This window comes from Nestor notabilis, unplaced genomic scaffold, assembly GCF_000696875.1.
Source record: "Nestor notabilis isolate BGI_N333 unplaced genomic scaffold, ASM69687v1 scaffold12909, whole genome shotgun sequence".
NCBI lineage: Eukaryota > Metazoa > Chordata > Aves > Psittaciformes > Psittacidae > Nestor > Nestor notabilis.
The window spans coordinates 1-15,944 of NW_009944148.1; the positions used below are offsets into that span (position 1 = coordinate 1).

At 39.3% G+C, this 15,944-nt stretch overlaps 1 protein-coding gene across 1 annotated transcript; it reads right to left on the reverse strand.

Moving 5' to 3' along the window:
- Positions 1-1,523: 1,523 nt before the first annotated feature.
- On the reverse strand, positions 1,524-8,752 carry KIAA1551 (KIAA1551 ortholog). The gene is made up of 3 exons (XM_010022291.1): positions 3,646-8,752; positions 2,862-2,936; positions 1,524-1,666 (listed from the first exon to the last, which is right to left on the reverse strand). Exons 1-3 carry the CDS (start codon positions 8,750-8,752, stop codon positions 1,524-1,526), a joined length of 5,325 nt encoding a protein of 1,774 aa, XP_010020593.1.
- Between the last annotated feature and the right edge of the window lie 7,192 nt (positions 8,753-15,944).

The window sequence follows — 15,944 nt, forward strand, 5'->3', positions numbered from 1 at the left end:
TATGTTATTAGGACTGTTACGCCAGTCAGGATGGGAGTAAAACCATCATGAATAGTTCCCAATTTTGAAAGGAGATGTGTGATGGAAAGGGAGAACTTTTTTCTCCCAAAAAAGCAAATTTGTAACTTGGCATACAAGCAGAGTAAGGAAATCATAATGCTGTGTTCCACCGGGTAATTAAAAAAGAAGATGCTGAAGAGAACAACATTCCTGACGTTTTCTCCAAAGTGTAAGTACGTGCTGTTAGAACTGTTAGAAGAACATTAGAAAAAGCTCAGACTCAAGTCCAGTCTCACTTGCAACTATGAAACATTTTAAGGAAGCTGCTTTTCATCTACAGGAATATCTTCAATGCCTGTAAAACTAACTGCAACAAATACAGCTTCATGTTTTTAAAAAAAAAGAGACACAAGGCATAGCCCATAGACTTCAAAAGTTTATTTCAAGTATAAAAATTATTCAGTGAAGTATCTACTGAGTTTTTACTTTCAGTATAAAGGTTTTAACAGATAGAAAGAATCAAGTAGCAAATTTCTGAAAAAATATGATCCAACTAAAAATTCTGAACAATAATGACAAGGCACTTAACAAAAGATAGCCAGCAACAAATATAACTCTTATGTCACAGCTAACATGTAGTCAAACATTATCTATATTCAAATGTTATCTAACACTTTATAAGCAAAGAAATTAATTACAGTCTGGTTAAACTGAGCAACATAGTCCAGACAAGAGTGAATTCAAACTCCCTGCATTTTAACAATCACACTTTTCTTTCAAGTGTAAAGAAAGCAGAGAGGGAGAAAAACAAGGGAAGAGAAGTCTTCAGTCAACTATGAGTTTACAGCACTGTGTTCAGACGAAGAACTCAAGAGTTCAGTTGATACAAGTTCCACAAAAAGAAATGTAAGGAAACTGGGTAGCAGCATAAATACTTCATTGTATCCCCAATATGTATATTTGATTTGAGGGGTTTATATTTGCTTAATAGTTCAAACTATTAAGCCCAGTTTAAGAAAACAAAAGTCTACAAAAATAGAAAGCCTTGTTAGAAGCACAACAATCAGACTAGCGTAAACAGGAAATAAAGGTGTAATGCTTGGGAATCCACTACAATCCCTTTCCAGTAGGAATATATTCCCACTACCAGCAAAGGAACAGACCACAATAGAAGGTTTCAAGAATCAGAAACAAAAACAGACTATGACAATGTAAATGTGTTTGAGGTTTTTTGGTCAAGATTCAACTAACTTCTATATCTTAAGGAAAAAAAAAAACAAAAACAAAAACGAAAAAAACCCATTCAAATATGCCAAGAAGAAACAAGCACCAAAACATATTTGTACAACAAACACAGAATAAGATCACAAATACGAGGCAAATAAGGGGGGAACTTCCGACATCCCAAATTTCCAACCCCCCAACCATTCAGAAATATAAAGTAAACAGAAAAAAGCATTTTAGTCTTGCCTTTTTTCCCCCCTAGTGATACTGAATAAGACTATGATATTACATGAGTGCTTTCAAGGCTTCTGCATCCTTTTTTCCAGATACATTTTCCTGTAGGTCTGAAACATCTCTTTTGAGTCTTTGACTGGACTGTGGAGAGCCTCGCCATCTCCATCCAGGATCTGTATTGCTGTATCAAGTGGAATACTGCCCTCAGCTGAAAGACAAGATAGAAAAGCAAGTTAAAGCAAAAGTCTAAGAGTCTCAAATGACTACTCCTCAAGCATGTGGTACTTACGGCCACTGACTGTCAAAAAGGATGCCACAAACTTCCTTCCTAAAGCACCATGCACCTCAAATTTAAATCGATCTCTAATGCATCTTTAAGTACCAAATCATCATTTGAGTGTCTTCATAAAAGACATTTCTAAAGAACATTAAGAAAGGTGTGAATGAAAATGCATTTATGAAACTATGAGAAGAAACAAGAGGAAGGAATAAAAGAATGGCAGACACCAACAGCCAAGGACACACGCAACAGCAATAAAAGATGTAAAGACCACAAAATGCGTTAAGACCACAACACAGGTAACCTGTCAGCAAAGGACTTGCACTCTGATAAGAGGATGGCAACAAGGTTACAGCATGCTGAGTGCACCATTTCACTTCCTGTTAGACCATGAGGAAAACAAGACTACAGCTGGAAAGAGACCTAAAGCAAAAAAAAAAAAAAAAGAAACAACAAAAACCAAAGACAGCAGGGAGCCACCTCAGCCACAATTTAGAAAGGATGCAACAACCAAGATCCAAAGATGAAAAATGCCATTGTTGTAACTATTGACTTCTAAAGGGTACAAAAGACAATCCAAAAACTAACTGGCCAATCAAGACAAACAAGGAAGATATAGTAATGGCAGCACTCTTCCTCTGTGTGTCATGCAAATAATCCTGTCCAGACTATGGGACTACACAGCATTTGTGAGCATGGATCCATGTGCAGAGCGCCAACTTATTGTGAAAGCCATATAAGATTAAAAAAATCACCTATTTTTACAGTGTCACACTAGATTTTGTTATGTCACTTCCTACATCTTAATGTGGGGAAAAAGCTACCTTGGTTTTTACCTACAGTTTAAAACTGTACTTGAACCTTGTCACCCGTGCTAACCCCAATTCAGCTGCACACACACATGAAGGAAAATTCCATCTCCAATAACATATTCTCATGGCAATAGAAATCTCCACGAATCTTAAAACTACATGTCTTCTCTACAGTAGCCATTTCAGCAGCAGAGCTAGTAAAGAATAAGTTAAAATACTTTATTAAGATTTGCTACTGTAAAGAAACACTTAAAACCAAGCAAAGTGAATTTAACTCGTATTTCAAAATAGATAATCAGAAGTCATTTCACCTGTAGAGATCTCTTCCAGCTTTTTTTGCTTCACTGGATCACATTTTAACCAATCTTCTCTTTTACTCTTAACACCTAAAAAGAAAATTTAAAACATGTTTTTCAGGTTCCTGTATCATAAGTTTTGGTTTCTATTCAGCATCAAGTTTTAACACATATACTAGCACATGCAAAAGGAAGTTTCCTTTGAGAGTGAAAATGACTGCAAGGGCTGGCATATACAGCTTAAGATTTGGTTTTATTTAAAAACAAATACAGCATTTGACACAAGTATGCTTCACCATGCACCATGTAAAATGTTGAAATATTTGGGCAAAGGAAGAGGAGGATGAAAGAAAGGCAGCTTAAAGCAAAGATGGCAAAGGTTACAGAGACTGTGTACAGGGTATTTCTGGCCCAAGCCCTCTCTCTTCCCCAGTGCTGTAAAAGATCTCTCCCTCTGCTGTCTACCTAGCCAGATTTATACACAACCAGGTGAATGAGATCAGTCCACCTTTCCTGACTATGCTTGTTTCTATAGACGAGCCAAGCCATTTTCTACAAGTAGGTCAGAAAGCCGCCTTGCAAAGTTACTTGAAACTGCCATGCTCTAAACAACTCTTAATCTGCAAAACTTAAGGAAAAAGAATAAACCATTGAATTGAAAGCTATTTCAACCTTCAGCTTCTAGAGTCCCACGTTTTCACTGTCTGTAGTTTTGTGTAACATGAATTCTAAAAGGAGTACATACTTTTTACTTGCAAATTAGTTTACTTACAAATCAATAATCAAGATAGCATCATACCTGCCACAATGGCTTTCTCTCTTTCCAGGGAATTCTTTGCAGCTAATCTTTCTTCATCAGTGGGTGGATTTCTCAACAGTATCTCTGGATACAGCTTAAATTCTAGTACTTCCAGTCTGCATGATTTCTCAGCTTCTGAAACAGAAGCATCTCTTTTCGCACTGCTGTTTTGGGACACTTTGTGCTTTACACACCAGGTGTGTCTGACAGGCGATGTCTCTAATTTTGTCAGATATATGCGTTCCTGCGTTGTACGCCTAAAAGCAACTCTGTTCAGGTAGTGCTTTTTTGGTTCCTTTTGAAGATGTATTTTTAATCTGTTATTTCTTCTGTTTAAGTATAGCACGTTTTTATCAAGAAACATTTTCTCACAGCACTTGTCTTTGTTTTGACCATCGAGATGTCTCTCTTTGGTAGGAAAGTAGTTTTTAGAGATGGTAGAAGATCGAACCCTTTTTCTCTGTCGTTTAAGCACAGAGCAATCTGCTAATGAACTCTTCGGTTTCCAGACATTTTCTCCGTTCAATTTTTTAGCTTTGTCAGTACTTAGCATGTGATTATGCGAAAGCTGCTTGGATTTCTTTGCTTCAGATTGTTTCAGTCTTTCTCCTTCCACCTTTTTTTTTTTAGGGTCTCTGTTCCCAACCACATTTTGCTTCCTCTTCCGTTTGTACGACTGCTCCTGTGAAGGAAGAACTTTCATAGATTTATGTTGAGAATATTTGGGATTTCTTAAGTCTACAGTGTCAAAATTTGGGAGCTTTACAGCATCAGCACTACAACTATTCAGCTTTTTATGGTTTACTTCTGCTGATAATTTGGCATTTTCTTTTGTGTTCATTCCTACATCTTGCCCAAGTATCTGCTCTTCTTTCCTACAGTTCTGTTCTTCGTCTGTGTTCTCATTAGAGGATTTGATTTTTTGTCCTTGATTGATTTCAGCATGCTTAATTTCAACAGGTTCTGACTTTGTAAATTTGTGAACATCTGTCTTGGATTTCATGGCTAAATACCTTCTGGTTTTATCTTTTGAAAGGGACTCCATTTTGAAAACTCTCTTTCTGGATGACTTTGTTGTGTTATCATCATCCATACGACCACCTTTTTTCTCCGACAACTCTTCTGAGGCTGTTTGATGTTCTTTTTTGTCAGAATGAAATTCTTCACCTAACAATGGGGTTCCTCTGTTGATTTGCAGCTCTTCCTTCCAGCTGCTGCCTTTAACTTTATCAACTTCCTGGTTTGCAGAGGCAGTAAGCGGTCCAATTTTTTCCTGTTGTGTTGTAAGTGGTTTGCATTCATTATCCACCTTTAGCCTCGCAGTTTTGTTCATTACAGAGGTGGATTTGCACATATCTTTTTCATTTTTGCTAACACTGTTTGGGGTTTTTTCAGAAAATGGCAGGTTTTCCTCTGCAGAAATGTCCTTCGTTACAGCATCAGATTTGCTGGCATTTTCTTGTCCCTCTACAGAGCTAGTATTTTCAGCTTTTGAAAGTTGATCATTTTTCTCTGAACCACACATTTCAAATTTACAAGGGCCCTGTGGTATTTCAGGTGCTTCAGACAGCCAACCCACTAAAGAACAGTCTTTTTTTTTTTTCCTGGGCTTGGAAATTTTTTCTGTTTTGTTTTCCTTCTCACATAGACTCTGACCAGGCTGAATACTGCCTTCAAGGTTCTCCTTCTCAGCTGAAGCTTTTTCCGACTGTTGACTCACCACTCCTTTGCCATCACTAGAGGAATTCAGGTTGTGTTCAGGAAACAGTTCTTCTTTCTGATTAGAGCTCAACACTACAATTTTAATCTGATCTACAGGGTCCTTTAAATGAGAATTGGTGTCACAAATTTGATTCTCTTTTTGAGGTTGATTCTTTATCTTCTCAGCCACAGAATCATTTTTTACTGGTTCTTTTGTCAGCACATCACCACCTTCAATGCCATATGGAAACTCTTTCACTAGTTCAGACAGCTGATTGTTTAGATATTTAATAGGCCCTCCTCCAACAAGGTTCATCTCTTCTACTGTACTATTTTTACTGGACATGTAATTTTCTTTATTGTTGTCTCTTGGAACAGCGATTGCATTTATTTCAGCAGCTACACCGATTGAGAAATCCAGTGAATTTTTAGCTAACTCCTGGTTTATACTAGCAAGAATTTCCGAGTCATTTTCAGGCTGCTTGAAAGATGCACTGAATGACTTTTTTTTTTCTGAGGTAGAAATTGTTTTAAGAGGATTGCCACTGCTTTCTTTCTCCAAATGACTAGTTGTAATACCATCCAAAGTCTTAACTGCTTTACTTATGCAGCTTGATGAATCTTCCGACATCTTTTGTGGCAAGGTCTCTCCTTGGACAGCGTTACTGCTTAGCTCATTTCTATACAAGTCCAGCTGTTGCTCCTTTTGTCTTGGGTCAGATGCATTTCCTTCTGATGAGGTACCATTTAGTGCTTGTGTGTCAGGGACTGACCTGAAGATACTTGCTATCTGTGGATTATAAAATGTATTACCTTCAACAAGAGAACATACACTAGAAATACAAAACATTTGTTCTTCCAACACAGCTGTGGATTTACTTCCTGTCTTTAACACAGCTTGCTTGTCTTTATGGTCTCTTACATCTTGAAAGATTTTACTAGAAAAATTTGAGCCATTTTTCTCCTCTTCTTGCAAGCTACATATGCTTCCTGAGTCAATCACTGCACAGGTTTTACCTGCAGATGTTGGGCATTTGTCTGCCTGCTCACACTGCGTTCTCTGCTCAGAGAGTACTAAAGGTGAGACAACTGCAACTTGGGGTTCTAAACCTTTTAGCAAATTGCTACTTAGAGTATCAGGTTTTTGTCCTACAGAAGTTGTTGTTATAGGCAAAGTTGCTTCATCTGTACTAACCAGAATATTATTTTGTTCTCTATTTTTTGTGTTTTGGCTGTAAGGTGAAATCTGATTTGCTGCGGGACTTTCATTTGACTGGTTATTTTGCACTCTTACAGACTCCGATGGACACTTTCTCAACAAGCCCAGGCCTGTAGTCAGCTCTTCCACAGAGTAGCTATAATTGCTCTGTTTAAAAGATGCATTTCCAGTAAGTGGTGTTTTTTTCTGATCTACATCACTCTGCAATTTAGCTTCACCAGATTTGGTTGTTTCTGATACAGGAACCATACCTGTACCACTCCTCTGAACCATAAATGCCTGCTCACCTTTCAAACTTTCTACCTTCGCATTAGTGTCTTTTAGTAAGCTTTCACCTGAGACAGATGTATCTAGTGGTGTTTTTTCACTACACAGGAGACTAGTCAGTATTTTATCAGCAGTAGCTCCAGCTGTCTCTTCTTTCAATACATTTGTGCTGCTCAGTACAAACCGAAGAAATGATGAGTTCTTGGAGTCAGCTGGCGCTTTCTTTCGTACAGTTTTGATAGAATTATCCACCTGACTGGAACAGGAAGCATTGTTCAAAGATGTCACAGCCTTTTGAGAAAAGGCCAAGGCATATGTGTGCCTTTGTTTTGAGATGGGAGTGCTCTCAGGATTATTTAATTGAGCTGAGAGTTTGCTCTGAGAAGGAATAGAAGTGGAGCTTGATGAAAGGCTTCCCTGCTCTACCTGAGGGTTGCTTTGAGTCACCTGTAATGCCCTGTTGTCAGCATTGGCTGCATTTTTGTCATTTCTTTCTTCAAGTGAAGAGTTAATTATTGGACACTCTGTCCTCGTTGTTTCAGATGGGGAAGGTGGTACATTTTGGTTGGGCACCCATGGAAGAAAATTATTAAGAGTAGCATGATAACTTGGAGGAGGAAACGGGGGAATACTTTTGTCACATTCTGAAGCTGCTAAGAGTTTTCTTTTATACTGATGTATCCTTTCAAGCAGGACACATTTTTTTTTAATAGTAAGAAGTTTTTGAGCTTCCCGAGCTAGTCTGTCCTTTGCAATTGTTCTTTCATGTGCTGTGGCTGAAAAAATTTGAGAATTAGCAGGCCCATTCATTAAACTATTAGTCTGGCTTTCCTGAACTGAAGCAGGTTCACTCAGTGGCTTTGAAGCAGCCACCGAATATAAAGTTTTCATTTCTTGCACAACATTACACAGTTCTTCGGAAATGCCATGGGATGGCACAGACATTTCATTAAAAGGCTGACTTGCTGTCATGTTTCCACTTGAATTACAGACATTCCTAACTGACTGACTGACATCTCCAGGTTGCTGTTTCTGACAGTGTTGCTGACCACTGTTAAAACCAGAAGCATTTTCTGTATCTGATGGGCACTGCAGTTGGCTACTGCTGTATCCATTAGGCACATTTTGAACTGCCTGTGGTACTCCTATTGAAGATTGTGCTGCAGCACTTGAATCACAATTGGCAGGCAACAAAGATGCTGCAGAACATCCACTAGAAGCTTCTGATCCCATGTGACTTGGTCGATAGTGTAACATCTGCACATTTGGTTCAGTATTTTGATTCAGAGAGTGTAAAACTTTAAACTGAGTGTTGGAATGATATATTTGGTTTTGGACGTGTTGCCCAGATGTACCAAGAGCCACAGAATTATTCTGGGAATTAATGTTATTTTGATAGAACGTTGTAGTTCTCACAGAATTATGTTGTGGTATTTGTGGTTGCACAGCATAGCTGTTTGTGGTGATGTACTGAAATTCCCAGTGTCCATTCCTCACATTATTTCCAGCGTTGCTTTCAGAAGACATGGGAGGCAAATTTCTGTGGGAATACAAGTAGGCATCAGACTTTGGTAAAGAAGTCTGAGTCATCTCCCCCCACAGACGTGATGCTGGATTGGGAGGTTTCTGAGTTACTGGTACGCAGAACAGTGGACGTCGATCAGCTGAGACAGATGCTCCTGGTAATGCCTGACCTGAAGTTTTGAATCCTTCAGCATTTACAAGAAGAAAGGTAGAATTGCTAGTTGGCTGATACGCTACTTGGTTATTTCCAGCATAAGTGCATGCATTGTTAGAGGAATAGACATTTGTCTGAGGAAAAGCATGTGCATTAGTAAGCAACTGATTGTAACATGTTTCTTCACTTTGCAGGTGGTTCTTTGCATCAGCATTCTGGAGTGGCCTTATATTCCAGTCCATCTTCTCTAGATTTCTTCCAGCCAAAAACTGCAATGCTAATTAAAAAAATATAGAAATATTAATAAATAATCAAGCCTTAATCTTTCAATCAAAACTTATTTCACTTACCAAGTGATTTAGAATGCATTATGAACAGAAGTGCTGAATTTAAATTGCTAGAAGAGCAACTCCATTGCCACATGCTTAAGGGCTGAGCATAAGAACCACCTACAGAACATAATACAGGTCAGCTTTCGGACAAGAAAACTGACTTCAATTATACCTTCAAATAGAATCATAGAATGCTTTGGGTTGGAAAAGACCTTAAGATCATCTAGTTCCAACCCCCTACAATAGGCAGTGACACCTCGCACTAGACCATGTCACCCAAGGCTCTGTCAACCTGGCCTTGAACACTGCCAGGGATGGAGCATTCACCACTTCTTTGGGTAACTTGTTCCAGTGCCTCACCACCCTCACTGTCAAGAACTTCTTCCTTATATCTAACCTGAACTTCCCCTGTTTAAGTTTGAACTCATTACCCCTTGTCCTATTGCTACAGTCCCTGACAAAGAGTCCCTTTCTGGCATCCAGTTCAACAAAAGGAGAAAATTAATTTGGGTACAGTAAACATCTCTCATAATGTGACCCACTTGTTTTTATTTTACATGCCATTTGTTCTTCCCTGACACTGTGGGCAGTTACTAGTTTTTGAGAAACAGAACTCTGACTTTACTTAACAGCATAGGTAGCTTCAAGCAAACCACCCCTGATTCTGTTAGGTAACATTAACTTACTCAGCCATCAGAAGGTATGAAGCACGGAGACAACATCAACACCTCTGCTACTGCAGTAAGCGCACCTCCAGAAGGTGACAAAGTCAGAAACTTCTAACTCTTCATGTTTTATATTCCAGAATTTATACTGATTACCAACAAGCCCAACAGCATGTTGAGCATGTTACTTCTGAATGACCTCTGGAAAATTGGTAGTGACAATGCTTTCAAATCCAAGCACTGTTTCATTCTTCAAAAATGGAAAAGCACAAAAAAGCCATGACAAAACCACAAGCACGAATCCTATTTGCATCTTAATAAGTTCCTCTCAGTATGGTCAAACCCACTAAGGACAGAACAAAAATGTCACTTTGTGCAGGGTATTAGACCCAAAGCTCTTAACTATCTTTCAGGGCTCTTTTAGCTTTTAAGACTCCTATTTCAAACTTAGGAATTAGAAGCATCACTCAGATCCAGCCTATAAGACCTACAAATTTATAGTTTTCAAGGCGTTATCAAAATTCAACAATAGTTCCATCTTCCCTCACTCTTGACTGCTCACTCCTCTGCTCTCAAAGGACACCAATAACAAAAGAAAACAGGAAAGCAAAGTCATATTAGGAAATTCATAAAAAACATCAACAACAGTATTAAGGCAATACTTAAAATAGTGATGCAGGCAGGGATCTTAGAGAAGAAAACAGGTTTTTGCATCCAAGCTAAAGATTTCAGACTGCTAAGGTTACACTGGGTATTTCCTGAAAAATAATCAGGGAATAAAATGATCATGTCCCAGAATTAGGCAACTGCTGAAGAAATTTAAAACGTTTATATGTTCCAGAAACATGACTGAGATATGTCAACAAGACTAAGATGCCAACTAGTAGTAGTTGTAAAGTCCTTGCTAAATACAGAAAAACGTTGACTACATATAACACACAACTTAGCCAAGAACAAAACCTAATTCTTGTCACTGTCAAAGACCGTAACAATAGGTACAACCTTAGTTCATCATCATTACTAGCTAGATTAAGAAAACTAAGTTTGCATCTGTGATCACAACCTTAATTTTTTTCATAGCTTTAATACAACAAAACAGGCTACTTTTAAAAGAGGTATTTGACAGAAACTGCTTGTATTAGGAAGAATATCTGAGAAGTTCAGTATCAGTACAAGACTCCAAAAGACAAAGAAAAGACTACTCCTCACACATACTGCAAACAGGCAGGGTACTCAACTAAACAATCCCACACTAGTCGTATAACATGAACAGTTTATTAAACAAGCACAATAAAGTGAATCAGATAGATAAATACACACACACATACAGTACAGAGGAAAATTAGCAATGCATCAAATCATTACTACATAGAAAGAACAACAATTGAGAAGAAATACATCACCAATTACCACCTGATCCTCATCATCCAGGCCCACACTTCAGCTGGGAAGCCCCATTGCAGCCAATGCTAGGAGTCTCAGGTAACTGGGAAAATTCCTGCATGGTGCGTTGACCCATAGGTGAGGCTTCAGATCCTGCTACAAGAGGATCCTACTTCTTAGAAACAAAGACAGCTTTATGCCAGATCTGTAACTGTTTACTTGTGTGGCCATGCCATTTCTCATGATCTCACTGTTGGCTGCACCAAGAGCATCGGCCAAATGGGGAGGTCATGGAACAGCTGCACACTTACATTTTCCTGTCTCTTTCTGAAAAACAGTCATAATAAATACATACTTTATTGAACACACTTTATCAAATACATACTTCGTTATGTTTCTCACAGTCATGAGCAAGGATTAACTTTCAGTTAGTTTCCCATCCATTACACATGCCTGCTTCACTCCTTCACCAGCTTCTCACCCAGACCACAAGTCTCAGAAACCATCAGCAACTACTAAACAGGCAACTGCCCATTTCTGATTGACAGCACATAGCAAGGGAATGGAGAGACATCCCCAATGAACGTAGAAGTAGCAGCACAGCTCTTCAACAGATCTATCATATGACCAAAACACTTACACCTAGACTTTTCTACCAGCTAGTATTACAAAAGAGACCGCAAGGAGAACCAACCCATTTATCTGTCCCTGTGATTTGATGTCAAATTCTCATCCTCCTCATTAGGTACAAAATCAGGGTCTTCTTAATACCTCACTATTATTGCACAGAGTGCTGTAGATGGATGGGACTGTGGTCAAACTGTCCATTCCTTGTGATCACGTTGTACAGAGCAGCTGTACTTGGTAGCAGTTGCTGGTAATCATTTCTTGCAAGATTTTGCAAGGAGTAATGGCATAGATGACAGTTGTGTGTTTTCAGTTATCAAGCAGAACAGGACTGCATAGCTTCTGACCTGCTTCACATGCCTCCCCAGTGCCAGAGTAAGATAAACCACCACATATCCATCTTGTGACGTGGTCTCTCTCGCCCACATTGAGGTTTTGCATTTTCTTCATTGTTTTTATGCTTCCAACAGACCCCAACTGAACACAGGAGTAACAGCACAGCTCCTCAACAAATCTATCGTGTGATTAAAACACCTACACCTAGATTTCTCTACCAGATAGTTTCAGACCTGTCTCTGGCTTTTACCTTACGTAATGTCCTGGAATCACTCTGATTTCTGATTGGGAAGACTTCAATTTTTTTATTGGCAATGTTTAGTATTGATTACTTCTTCTGAGAAGCACTTCTCTAGGAAAATACATACAGAGGAAAATAAATTAAGCCTAAAACACAGAATAAACTGTTACAGGCTTTTGGTTGATTGGAGTGGGTTAGGCATTCCAAGAAAGATTTAATACTTCATTCACTGAACACTGTAACTTAACATTAAAGTCTGTACACCCGGAGCCAGAAAACAGCTAAATAGGGAAAATAGTGGGAGATTATGAGACAATTGGTAATACATTAAGCTTAGTTCCACTCAGGTGTCATCCAATGTAGTCGGAAACACAAATCTTACCAAAGAGGTGTCCCTGCTCTAGGAACGAGAGAGAACAAGCCTGACTTGTCTACACAGGGGGCTTGTATTCTCATTCTCTGCCATAGAGGAGTTCAAATGCCAAATTTAACTTTTGAGAGAAGCGGAGGTGAAACTGTGGTCAAATTACTGGTCACAGATGGTGCGGAGGGGAAGCCACTTTCTCACTTTGGTGTATTTTGCTATGTAAATGAGGGACAACAGTAGTCTCTGTCAGGTGCCAGAAAGGCATCAGTCAGGCACTCCATGGGCTGTAGGTCTTGCACAGAGTTGGAACAGAACCCTGAAATGTTAGCATCTCTTCCTCTTCCACCCTGGTGAGGCTGAGCATGTGCTGTGCTATGAGATGGCCTCCATCTGATAGCACCCTTAGCAGCAGCCAGTCATCCCTATCAGGGTCTTGATCCCATTAATCACTTCCCCGCTTATCTCACGGCCTCAGGCCTCATTCTTACGTTATCCACCCTGTGACTACTACCTTCAATTCTATAATTCCATTACAGTAGCAATAAGGGAATTTCAAATTTGTTCTCTCTCTCCTCCTTTAGCATACCTTTTATTTGGTAATATTCTGTGCCTAGGGTAGGTGCAATCAGTACAGCTTCGGGGCTGCAGCCTTGAAGTATACTGACACGTAAGGTTATAGCATTTGGTAACAAGGATTTAAACACATGATACAGCAATACCAACCATGAGAATCAAACATTGATGCATATTGTATCAAGTCTTGAAGCCATCCTGTCACAGCAAAACTACACATATTGAAGACTCATCTCAACCGACTACTGGACATCGATTCCCAAAGTTTGTGGGTTTCCTCTGCAACTTTGTTCATAACATCGACTTGTTTTCCTAGGTCATGTGTCACATTTGGGACATGGATACGGCAGTTCTCTTGGGAGATACGGATATATGCACTTACTCTGTGTTGGTGTATCAACTTCACAGGGGTCATTTTGGAAGTGGCTTATAGCTGATAAGTAAGTAAAACTAAAGAATCACAAACAGCATTAGCAGGATTTTCTACTTGATAGGTGAATTTATTTAAACAGAGTTGAGTGCACAAGCAATTCAAACAATTCTGCAACACCCCACGCCAATCCAGTGGCTGCACCAGGATCTTCCCAGCCTTCTGGGTCAGGATGTAACTTACATTTGGTTCGCTACACCAATGTGGTGTAATAGGAGTTGGTTTCTATCATGGGCATAAGGTAGGCATTCCTAGGGCACATTCAAGATTTGTTGTCTTTGCAGGTATAGATGAGATGAGATGGAAGCACAGGAGGGTCCAGACTAAAGCCGTGTTCGAAGTTGTCCCATCATATGTAAATGAGGGATAACAAGAGTCTCAGTCAGGCGCCCCACGGGCTGTGGGTCTTGCGCAAGGGTGGAACAGAACCATAAAGCATTAGCATCTCTCCCTCTTCCACTGTGCTGAGGCAGGCCATCTAGCCTCTGTCCAATATTACCCTCATCAGCAATCAATCACTCCATTAGACTCTTGACCACATTAATCCCTTCACTATATACCTCATGGCCTCAGATCTCATTCATACAGCAATATGTAAAACATATGCAATCAAACTGATTGTTTGCACAACAGTATATAATTATAATTAATAGTAACACTTAAGCTAAGCAACTCATCAAATAAGTGTACCTTACCACTGATCCGCAATACGTTGAATATTTATGACATAGAGCTGTAGCATGCTTACTTCTTGCCTCTATGATTCAATAAGGTCAATAGACTGTAGTCACATGGTGGAGTGCAACAGATGTGCTCAACTCCTTGACCAACACAGTGATAGCTTGGTTCAGACTCCCAAGGAAGTAAATGCCAAGGCCACGACCAGGTCAAGAACTTCTCTAGTTCCAACCTGTTCTTTGAAAACCTACACAGGAACACAGTGACATGGTGAGCTTTGATGCATATGAGCTGGGAAACCAGAACACCCAACCATGTGATTAACACATGAATAGCAGGTTGTTCTTCCAAGACTAATTTGTCAAGAAACAAACAAATTTGTGGGTACAAGTAGTCTCATGTTTACCATTCCCATCGCATATAATTTGACTACAAGCCAACCATTTTATCCCATAAATATGACAGCTTGAGCAAGCCTTTTCCGAGCTCTCCCTGCTAAGCAGCTGGCTGCACAGTGATGATCACCCCTTGAGTTGGGACGCCTCTTAAGGTTATTCCTCGAGGTTGAGAGACCCCTTACTAACAGCAGATCTTTGGTAAGTGACTGCTGTAATGCATAACCTTGTATCGTAGGGCATTAAGATCTTGCATTGGTATTTTTTAATTATTATATCCTCTGTACAGTAATAAATTTAACCTTGCCATGGGACTTATCTTAAGCCTCACTTTTACAACATCATACTTGAATAAAACCTCTTCTGCTGCTACCTTTGGCAGTGGTTCTTTACACAGTTTAAACTTTCCCTGCAACAAGTGTAACTGAGGCACTCACAACAGTTATAAGAGATTCTTACTCATTACTAAAAGCTTCCTTTAAATGGATCAAAACTCTAAACACCAAGCATATGTATTTCAATGCCAGTCACTCTGAACTTGGTTGTTTCCCATCTCTCCAGGACATGGAGTTCAGCAAACATAAGCTTCCAAGAACTGAAAGGGCGAAAGTTCAGCCGCAGGCCAGCACAACTTTGCTCCCCCATTTCCATTTCTAGACTTCTAGCAACTAGTCTCAGTTACCCAAAAGCATTTTAAATTAATTCAGTACATTTGACATACAATATTATAGAAACATTAGAGCAGCTTGGCAGACCTGCATCTGTAGATGGCCTGAATCAATCAAATGTGCCCAAAGGAAAGAGTACACACACAATGAGAACTCTCGTTTTCCTCAGTTTGTATCTGTATTTTAGTTGTCACAGCAGCGCCAGCAAACAAACAAGGGGTTTGTTGCCACAATTCTTAGCAGTTATGTAGGAGATAATTTGTCAGAAATCACCTAACATCTCAAATTGACAGACAATCACACAGCAGTTACAGTAACTTTAAGAATACAAAGACTGGTTCACTTCTCCCTGCCGATTTCCATTCCACCATTTCCAACAGTGCATTTTCCACCTTTCACCTATTAGCTTTGCTTTCCTAATGCCATCTGCTGCTTCAGAGGAGCATTAGAAAAATGGTTATTGGATGGGCCTGTTTTAGTTCTACACCCATGAACTTCATGTTGAATCAGGCTCTTCCCCCTCCTTTGCATTTTTAGCACTGTCTTCCCCAACTACCCAGATTTTTAATGTGTCTTTGGTCAGTATCATCCAACAGTATCTCAGTCTGTTTCTTAACAAGTTTTTTATTGTTTGGGTTTTTTTGTTTTTTGGTTTTTTGGGGTTGGTTGGGTTTTTATTTTTTTGTTTTGTTACATGAACGCACTTAATTGTCAAAGTCCAAATCTAGCACAGCAGGAA

What these genes read in the sequence shown, in the direction of transcription:
- KIAA1551 (XM_010022291.1), bottom strand. Translation starts at nt 8,752, where the DNA reads ATGGACTGGAATATAAGGCCACTCCAGAATGCTGATGCAAAGAACCAC. An exon ending in AGAGAAAGCCATTGTGGCAG is followed by an intron (nt 2,937 to 3,645) that starts GTATGATGCTAT and finishes TTTTCTTTTTAG; the next exon opens with GTGTTAAGAGTAAAAGAGAA. An exon ending in GCTGGAAGAGATCTCTACAG is followed by an intron (nt 1,667 to 2,861) that starts GTGAAATGACTT and finishes CTTGTCTTTCAG; the next exon opens with CTGAGGGCAGTATTCCACTT.